The sequence below is a fragment of the Vanacampus margaritifer genome, chromosome 3 (genome assembly GCF_051991255.1).
Source record: "Vanacampus margaritifer isolate UIUO_Vmar chromosome 3, RoL_Vmar_1.0, whole genome shotgun sequence".
NCBI classification, from domain to species: domain Eukaryota; kingdom Metazoa; phylum Chordata; class Actinopteri; order Syngnathiformes; family Syngnathidae; genus Vanacampus; species Vanacampus margaritifer.
The window spans coordinates 5,015,207-5,025,822 of NC_135434.1; the positions used below are offsets into that span (position 1 = coordinate 5,015,207).

Consider the following 10,616-nt stretch of genomic DNA (forward strand, 5'->3'; position numbering starts at 1 on the left):
ACATGGCCGCCACATACACTGCAAAAGACTCAAATATAGTAAAATAAGAAAATTATTTTACTTAGAAATAAGCAAAATTATCCGCCAACAGAACAAGAACATTTTACTTCAATTTACCTGTAATTTTTTTTTTTTTAAATAAGAAAATAATACTAGGCACATATCAACCACAGCGGTCTTGAAAATACTGTAGTATTTTTAGATTAAAAACAAGCAGCGTTGACTTTTTTCAAGCTTTAATATATAGAACTACATTCTTAAAATGCATAAGTGTTCATTTACATTTGGCCAATTTAATCTGAGTGTCAAGCAGGAAGGTAACAGGACCCATTTTTATTGTCTTTGGTATGACCCAGCCAGGAATTGAACCCACAACCTCCAAGTCCGAGTGTAGACACTCTACCACTAGACCACTGAGCTGGTACCCAAATGAGGAAAAATGAGATTAGTAAATATAACGACGCGAACCACTTCAAACTGGCAGTTAACACAATTCCGAGACTGCTTGAGAAAATAAGATATTTAAATAATAAGTGTCTTAAAATAAGAAGAATGGTCTTGTCTGACAATTTAATTTTAAGTGAAAATAACGTTTAATCAAATTTAGGTTAAATTTAAGAAATTAGATCTTACTTAGATTTCAGTTTTTGCAGTGTATGTCCTTTTGACAGGAAAGTCGCCCCTGCCAACATGGCCGCCACATTGACACGTTGTAGCTCGCTGTCGTCTACTCCCGCGTAATCAAACATTCTGTACTGTAGCAAGTTGACCATTTTAGCGAATCAAGTTGAATATAAAAACAATTTAGTGCTGTGGCTGATTGTCATGCCGTCATGCTCCGTAAAGTGACGCACTCGTGTCCAAGACGACCGTCTGCCGCCCTCGCACCCCCCAGATGCGTTCTGCTCCTCAAGCTTGTGTTCTCAGCTGCTCTCTACGTTTGGTTCAGTCTTGACGGATGCTGGAGCATGTCTTCTACATGTGTGTGTCGGCATGGCAACCTCCTGCCTCACCAGCTGGAGTCGGGTCTAGCGTGGAATGCCATGGAGATGACGATGATGATGATGATGATGATGATGATGATGTGCGGCTACGGACTCTATGTGCATGTTTGAAGTTGCGCATGCGCCTCTGGATCCCTCTCGCTTCCCCTTTCCCCGGCCCCCGTGTCCTCGTCACAGTGCCCGTCAGTAACGCTTGGCCCTTCTCTTTTTCCCGCCCCCCCCCTCCACCCTTTGTCTTTGTAAAGAACCACAAGCAGGTGGGTTGTCGTGGAGACACGTGGAACCTACTTGACACATCAAAATGGCAAAACACACAAATAAGCTCTTTCCAGTATGATAAAGAAACCAAATACTGTATAAGATTAACTCCAGTTTAAAATCAATACAATGCCTGTTAGAAAAAAATATGATAAATTAAATTTTTATTATTAATCATAATTATTTGTCCTTATTTTTTTTATACAGGCTTGTTCCTGTTCCTTAGTTATGCTCATTAATGGCAGTGCATCAACTCCGTCGTGTGATTGGTTGCGAACAAGCAGTACTGTTGTCGTGCAGGGAGAGGGCGGGGCAGCGGCCTCCGCACCAACGAGCCACTCTGAAACTTCTCGCGGGTTTCTCTCCGCAGACGAGATGAACGACCACCAGAACACGCTGTCCTACGTGCTCATCAACCCGCCTCCGGACACCATGCTGGAGCTCAACGACATCGTGTAAGACACCTGCGAGTATTTTGACTTTAACGCTTACATAAAGCGGCTTGATTTTTAAAATTTAAAATTTCGTTTGGTAAAGAGGAAGTCAATCCAAAAATGTTCTTTGAAATAATATGTTCTATGCACAGGTTTTTATCCATCTCAGGTGGCGGCCATTTTGTCACTTGCTCATTTTGTCACTTTCTGTCAACTGAAAATGGCATCACAGTTGCTCAGGTAACAACCAATCACGGCTCAGCTTGTGAATGTCACATGACCAAAAAAAAAAAAAGTTGAACTATGTTGTTCGTTATAAGCCCTGAGCAACTGTGACCTCATTGTCAGTTGACAGCAAGTGACAAAATGGCCGCACCCTGAGATGGATTAAAAACAGGTAGATTTTGCTCATTCATAATTCCACAAACACAATATTAATAGGAATGCCGTGTTTACACTCGCGAGGGCACATAGAACATAACATTTTGGGGTTGACTTAATTCTCTTCTTAGTAGTGTGTAAAATTTACAAGACATTCACATTACACTGGGACTTAAAAATTAAATACAACTAAAATGTAGTTAACAAATGCGCTTTACAGAATTTAAAAATATGAATAATCAGAGGTGGCGAATCCAGGACCAGAAAGTAAAAACCCTGCCACAATTTGGCTTTAGCCCCAGGTGCTAGCTAGTTAGCTCCTTAGCTAGCTCCCATGGTGCTCTTTTACCTGCTAGCTAGCTAGCGTCAGGGGCTAAACCTTAACTGTGGCAGGGTTTTGACTTTCTGGACCTGGATTTTCCGCCTCTGTTAATAATCCAATGAACATTTAATTTGGTTTACTCTTTAGCCTACCACTAGGGGGAGCCCGTGTACCAACTAATGCAGGGTTCGCAACCTTTTAGAAACAGCTACTTTTTGGGTACTGGTTTAACCCCTGGGCGTTATTTGACCATTTTTTGGCTTTTTGTTGGTTCTGACCAAGCCATTTCAAAATAAAATAACGCCCAAGGGTTAATGCAAAGAGCACCTTGATTACGACTTCTCAAATCAATTTAAAATAACAACTTTGCTCATATTATTTTGTGATAATTCATGTACACTAGTTGGATCTTGCTCTCACGTTACAATACTGACCTTTGACCCATACTAAGTTTTTAAAACATACTATATAATGTCAGATTTAGCTCACTGTTAAGTGGTGCTTTTTTTTTTTTTTTTTATAATGGCAAACACAAAAAATTATGTGCATCTCACTGATGTGCTATTTTTAGAACAGGCCACAGGCTACTCATTGGTGACCCCTGATCTATATCTACCCAAAAATTTCTAGTGGAACCGTCTTCAGAGGCAGAGTTTCAATTTCACCAGTCCAGCACTGTGCCCTAGTGGTTAGCATAGCATCTGCTTCCCAATTCTGAGGTTCTGTGTTCCAAATTCATTTTCGTGGGTTTTCTGCCAGGTTTGTGAACCCGTGCCACACTGAGTGCACTGACGTGTCTTTCAGGTACATCATCCGCTCCGACCCGTTGGCGCACATGCCCGAAGAGTCCCAAGTGGGCCAGAGTCGGAACACTCGGAACCAGATGCACTTTGTCTCAGAAACTAGAGATGAGACGCACCTATGAGCCACACACACACACACACACGCACATGCACAGCAGCCTGACATTTGCTGCTTTGTTCCCACTGAGCCGCCGCATGAAGAGTGCCTCATCATCGTCACGTGTCGATTAAACACCTCACATAGCCAACTAACACTGGAGGACAGCTGGCGTGGGCGACTTTGGGCTCGATGCGGCATTCAATTTGTCTCAAAACAAGTAAAACCTCACAGGAACTGTTATGAAAATCCCCCAAAAATGCTCCTTAACATACTGTACGCTACTCACAAGAAATTGGAGATACTGGGCTGCTTGTAAAAAAATATTTTATTTGATAAGGACTAGGGATGTTCAATACCATTTTTTTTTCCAGACTAATAAGAGTATGAGTAGACAACTCTTGAGTGGTCACTGATACCAGTAATACTTTTGATACATAAAATTTCCATCCCAAAAAAGCAAAATCTAAATATCCCAATATAGCAATTTTCCATGTTTTTTGTTTAATTATTTATATATATATTTTTTTATTATTATTATTATTTTATATATATATATTTATTAAATATAGCATTTTTCCAAAGTTTCTAGTTCCTGATTGTAAAACATCGATATCGGCTCGATACTGATACCTGGTATCGATACTCACATATCCCTAATCAAGACGTAAACTAATGACATCATTAAACAATTAAATAGGATTAAAATAATATGTAAAGTGTTTGCATCAATTGATTACGCTGCTCATTGGCCACCTGGGGGCAGTATAATGCAGACCAACAAATAAACTGTTCATTGACATTTCTCAATTGCTTTCAGCTCATCACGGCGACATTAATATTAGCCTTTCTTCACAGAGGATAAAGAATATACGACTGAGTGTTGTTATTTTTTTCTCTTTACATGTGTCCGCTGACAATTTGATCTAGATTTTGCCAAAGAGATGAAAATCATCATCCGGAAATTTCCATCAAAAGCCCGATATCCCTCCTTTCTTGTCAGTAGTGTATGTTAAATTTATTGAGAGCGCACACGCACACTTATGTGCCCTTGTGCCTTGCGTTGGTGGGGCAACCATCATGGCAGCCGTCATGCTAATTCACAATCGTAACACTCATGCAATTCCGACTTCTAATCGTTCTATTAGAACTGCAACTCTTACTTTGCTTTGTAGTTAAACACTTCATTTAGGAGCACAAGCGTTTTACGGCACCTCCCTGTAGGGGGCGCCATTGACTGTCACAGAAGTGGACATAGCTGCCGTGGTCGTCATGGCAGGTTGGTGGACTGTGGCCATGACTTTATCAATGGTGACTGACTGGTTGCCCCGGCAACCAGCTGCTGCACGGGACTCCCGACGAGAGCGCCGTCGAAGCACTGGAAATGTTTACGGAACTCTCTCAGCTGGATATCAGAATGCACACGACTGAGAGAAAGACTTTCGACGAAGTGGCGCTTATCCGCCATCTTGTGTGTTTTTAAAGTGTTTCTCAACATAATTTCTGCTGTGCCGAGAGAAAAAAAGCAACAACAGTATTCATTGATTTCAATGTTTTAAGTGTCCTCAAATGATCTGCTGTTTGTGCCATTATTTATTTGTAAATACTTTTTGTACACTATGTGCCATTTCTCATCCCTTTTTGGGGGAATATCAGAGCCTGGCCGGCTTTTGGTCCTAAAAAAATATATTCAGTGGAACCCCTAAAGTTGAGCACCTTGTCAAACATTGCTTGTTGATTTCCATATTGAAATTGTTTCCTATGCAAAAATTAATACAAATTAATTCATTCCGGGGTCAAACTAATTCCACACTCTAAATCTTTACCATCATCAAAACTTTTAAATGTGTAGGCATTTTTTTTAAGCAGCATTTCATTTCAATCGTCCAAGTACAAGGTGTCCCACAGGTCCTTTCTTCTTTTTCATTTCAGGCAACTTTTGGACAGATGTGAGGCCATCAACATTTGACAGCTTATGTGCAGTTTTGTAAGCATATCATTTCTCTGCTCAAGAAAGTTGTTCTCTCCCTGACTGCAATTTAACAAACTTTATGCGTACCACGCTGATCCTAACTAAAGTACAATTTAGTCAATTTTTTTGTGCTGAGGGTGGGGCCATCGGGGCGGTGGTGGCCCGAAAGCGCCCACTTGTGGGCCGTTGGGGTTTCACATTGAGTCTCAAGAACCGAATGGATCTTGATTTAAAATTGTGGTTCTCCAACAACCTGAAAATGAACCTGATTTACTTCCGTAAAGAAGTGTGCATGTGCACAAAAGCTACGTATTTAAGGTAAAACATCAATTTTGCGGTGTCTGATTGGTTGAAAACAAGGAAGTGATAAGAACAAACAGTCTCCGCTCCTCCCTTGCTACACAGTGTAGAAAGTAGGCACAATGCATTTAAAAAAAATAATAATAATAATTTATATATAATTTATAACAATTTAAATTAATAATAAATATATTGTTTTTATTTTATTATATTTTTATTTGTTTTATTTTTGTTCTATTACTATTTATTTATTTATCTAAAATTTAGTATAATGCAATAAAACAACACAAATTTTTAGTTTATGCTATCAGCGACTAAAAATCGATGGCTATAGTTTGGATTTTGGACACACCGATTTAAGCCCATACAAACTTTTTCTTTCTTTTTTTTTACACAAACCCAGAAAAAGAATTAAAATCGCTACAAACAGGAATCGAAACAAGGAAATGGAATTGTTCAAATTCAAATGATGACCAACACTAAGTGGGACGGCCATAAAATGCCTCAAGCTGGCGTTTAACTGCATCGGGGACAGACGAACTTCTCACTTTTGAGGTTCCACTGTAGATTAAAAAAAATATATTTTTAAATCTTACTTATTAGTCATAGACAAAAATCCTATTTTTGAGTTTGTTGAACGAGCCAACCAAAAGACTCATGTCCTCTTGTCAGTTGCTTCTTTCCAGATCCAGGCTGACACTGACATGAATGCCAAATGTTAAAAAAAAAAAAAAAAGTCCAACATTTTTTTGCTGGTCAGGCTCTTAATTTCTTTATTCAACTTGAATTCCAACTGAGGACATTGTTGTTTATTTATTCGTGATGATGCTCTACTCTCCACGTGTCAGCGTTGACTGCTTTCTTTCTTTGTTTACTTCAATTGAACCCCCGGTTTGTCCTGCAGTGACACGCGCGAAAGACGACTATTTTTGCACTACTGGAATATTTACGGCATGACCCTTTAATTAATCTCCCAGCTCATCACTGCTCTTGTCCTTTGTGAAACATTTCACACATTTTGTTTTCTTCGCAGGCAAATGTGAACAACAAACACACTCAAGCGTGCATGTGAGATTTTTTTTTTTTTTTTTTTTTTATACCTGTATATTTTGGAAAAAGGCCCAACTTTATCTCTGGGTCCATTTTAACCTAAGTTTAAGGACCTGAGGAGTTAAAATCCTCCCAACATTCCACAGTGACCCACATCACGTGTGCTTCTCGCCACAGTCTAAAGGGCATGTTCATGGGATTGTAAACAAACAGCATGTTTTTTTTGTTTTGTTTTTTTATATATATGAGCTTGCCAAGAACAAACCGTGTACCCGTTAGCCAGTGTCAAAACCGCCATTTGGTACGCCGTCTTTCTTATATGAATGGGACATGCATGTTGTTTACGTGTCAGCAGCCTGCGTGTCATGTTTGCCACCTCTGTGTTCGACTACATGCATTTTGTACTATTTTCTTATGACGGGAAGGTCAAGTTTGAAGGTCATGAACAAATAAAAGCTGCATGCAGCCACATCCAGTCGACATGCTTTTATTTCGCGCACACAAAATCCACATTTTGCTCGGTGAATCATTCAGGCGTCGGGATTTTTTTTCGGGGGCCATTCTGATATTTGGCAGAATAAAATTCTGATAACCTATTAACTCCCAGCCATTTTCATTGAAGCAACCCACTTCGCTCCTTGTTTTACTAAATTTGACTGATTTTGCAAGGCCCACAGAATATTGTGTTCTATTGCTATAAAAACATGGAACCTACCAAAAGAAAGATTAAAGTCTGTTCTTTCATCAGGAAAAAAAAGGTACGTTTTGTATCTGTTTGCAGCTATTAACATTAGAATATAGCTAAGTTTCATCAATATTCACATTCCTGGTGAAAACACTGACAAGAAGAGCTTGTTGCAACGTGGCCCAGGCTGATCTCTTATACTCTGCTGCCACCTGCTGGCCGTTTTTTTTGTAATAACTACCATCGCTTTAAGCCACCTCTTCATGTCAGAAGCTGCATCAAAGCCTTCTGTATGCTCTTGCATTAAAAAAAAAATTAATAAAAAAACTTATAAACACGTTTTTGGGAGTGAAGGACAAAGCATTAAAACACGTATTTACACGTTTTGGGGTTTGAATGAGTTAATCAGCCGACTTAATTAAAAATAAATTAAAATTTTAAAAAATGTATTTTTGGGGGGTCCTTTAATGCTTCTAACAATTAAGGTATGAATTATAGGCATGTTTTTATGTGTAAGAATTTGGGGGTTTCATTTAATTTCTGTTACATATTTCATGTTGCTGGTCACATAAAAACTACAGATAAAGTGCAAGACAAGATTCTGCCTCCCCACTTATCCAGCCTCCTTTACGCTGCTAGCGTTCTTCTTCTACCAGTCACCTAGCTAGCTACTCTATAGATTCTTCGACTCTGTAAAACTAAATGCTAATCTTGTCTGACTTTATAGGTCCTAAAGGGTGGTGACAACTCACAGACAGCGTCTCATCTTATTGCCTGAAAAAAAGATTGTGAGGTGGCAGTTGCTCAATCTTGGTGTCTATGGAAAGTTCTTTCTCCCGTTAAGACTCAAGACTGTCAGTAAGATGGGGGCTTTAGGACCCAGATGCGGGAAGGCAGGGCAAGGAGGCAGAGGTGCAGTCCAAAAGAGGTTTTAATATCTAATCAAAAAAAAGCTAACTTCAAAGTACAAAACAAATGGAACTAACAAAACCTGAAGCAAAACATGAAAAAACAACTAAGGCAAGACTATCAACATGACATGGATCCGGATAAGGCAAAGAGGTCAGCGTGACGTGGCGAAAGACTTACGAACGTGGCAACAGAAAAAATGAACCGACACAGACAGGAGGGAGACAACCGACTAAATACACCAACACTAATGACATGACAAGACACACCTGGCTGAGGGCACTGATTGGATGACACATGAGGGTAATGGGGAAAGGTGGACACAATCAGGATTGACACAGACACCACACGAGGAAGGGCAAGTGACCAGAAACGAGAGGAGTCAGACTTTTCACAATAAAACAGGAAATGACAAGACAAGGGGAAAACACAAGGAAAACATGACAGGGAGTAAACAAGACTGAAAATAAACATGACAAAGACAAAGATGATTTATTTATTTCATTCCACCTGAATGACCTCTCAGCATTCGGGAATCATGTTACTGTTCAACTACCCTGTGGGCTTTGTTGACAAGTACCGTGCAGAATTTGCCGAAGGAACTTTGATTCTTTTTTTTTGTACAGTCCAAACATTGGGAGCAGGAGGTGAAGCTTTATTGACATAAAAGAGGTGGTGACCAGAAACACCCCTATTTTGCCCTATATAATTCTTCATCTGTCCTTCACTTTTGGGACCCGAGCCTGTCTTCGGTTTGATCAAACTTTTTGCAACAATGGTAAGTTTAATTTGTTTGATTTTAAAAAAAAAAAAATAGATTGTTTTACTTTATATGTGATATGAAGAACCTTAAATGACAACAAAGATGTTTGCTTGTGATTTTTTATTTATTTATTTTTTTCCCCTGTTAGAGAACATACCTGTGTGTGGCTTTGCTGCTGTGTGCAATGCACTCGCTGGCAAATGGCTTCTGCTATCCAATAGTATTGGAACGAGGTAAAGACAATATTGTCAATCGTTGCTCATGAAGCAGCGTTTATCGTTTTCAAATCCCTTCAAAAAAAAAAAGGGAGGGGCGGGAGATGTCATTTTTCTTTCTTTCTGTGTAGATGGAACACATTGCATGGACCCGTCTGATAATCAATGGCACGCGATTGGAGAAAAGTGGAGGAACAGCGATTGCATGAATTGTGAATGCAGCGGTTGTTGCTCTGCGTAAGTTAAAGAATTACACATTTTCTAGTGTTTTGTATAATATGAAGTTGTTTATTCTGTGTGCACTGCTTTTTTTTTAATTTTTTTTTTTTTTTTTTTTTGCAGGTCTGGCTATCCCACGGGGTACCCAGATGAATGCGAGCACGTGTTGGACAAAACCACATGTCAATATCGAGTGCAAAGGCGGGATAACCCGTCGATTGAATGTCCAAGTTATGGTCTAATAGGAAAGTGATAGAAAAATGACGTCTCTCGCTGATTAAAAAATAATTGTAATAGTTGTAGAACATTACCTGAACTTAAAATAAAAATGAGATTTATATACAGGTAAAAAATGAATAATGAATAAAACATCAATAGCTTTTTGAGTCTGTGTGCATTTTGTATTAGAAGATATGTACATCTGAAGCCTTCAGATAGCTTCCTTTAAGTTTATAATTTTTGTATGCTTTAGGTCAGGACTTACCCTACAGCCACTCTGAAATATTCATCATATTATTTACTTTTAAGTCAAAAGTGACGTCTATTTTTTTTCTTTTCCGTCTAATCTTTTTCAAGTCATGTAATATAGTATTACTGTTGTGTCCCCAATAACGAGGCGTTGCACACTTTTTAACTGCTTTATATTTTGAACTGCAGGAACACATTCACATACTAGTGAGAGATCTCTGACTGCGTGGATGCCCGCGCATGCGCTCTCTGTCCTGGCGCGCTACACAACTACGGCAAGCCCACTAGGTCTACCATGCATGTAAATCACTCTGATGTTAATACAACACGATTACACTTTTAAAAAAAGAAAAAGGTCATATCTACTTGGAAAAACCTATCAAAGTTTTTTTCACTCAGGAATCCTAAGTAAATCTTGCCAGTTTATTAAAAAAAAAAAAAAAGTCACTCTACCACCTAAGCCATGCCTCTCTTGCTTTTTGCCACTATAGTGCATTGCTGGTGTGTCCAAAATGAGACAACTATTTTTTCAAGTAAATATTACTCTCTTTTTTTTCTTTTTTTTTACTGTGTACTTGCAATAACGGGAGTTGTTGTTTTCAGTTTTATGTGTATTGACATAAAGCGGGAATGACCTCCCGGCCTCCTAAAGACGTCACCCTAATTCCAAAGGTTCTTCCGGGGTCCTCCACTATAATAATCCTTCAAGACCCGATCCTCACATCGAGAGTTACTG

The 10,616-nt window shown here is 39.1% G+C and overlaps 1 protein-coding gene across 27 annotated transcripts in view; it reads left to right on the forward strand.

Annotated features, from left to right (window-relative positions):
- The window catches only part of LOC144048404 (potassium channel subfamily T member 1-like), a 67,988-nt gene extending 60,896 nt beyond the window's left edge, over positions 1–7,092 (forward strand). For all 27 annotated transcript variants that reach the window (XM_077560311.1, XM_077560320.1, XM_077560326.1 and 24 more), the window contains 2 exons: positions 1,633–1,717; positions 3,204–7,092. In XM_077560311.1, the coding sequence (XP_077416437.1) occupies positions 1,633–1,717; positions 3,204–3,324 (206 nt within the window). In that variant the 3' untranslated portion in view covers positions 3,325–7,092. The remainder of the gene's footprint in view (positions 1–1,632; positions 1,718–3,203) is intronic.
- The last annotated feature ends 3,524 nt before the right edge of the window (positions 7,093–10,616 follow it).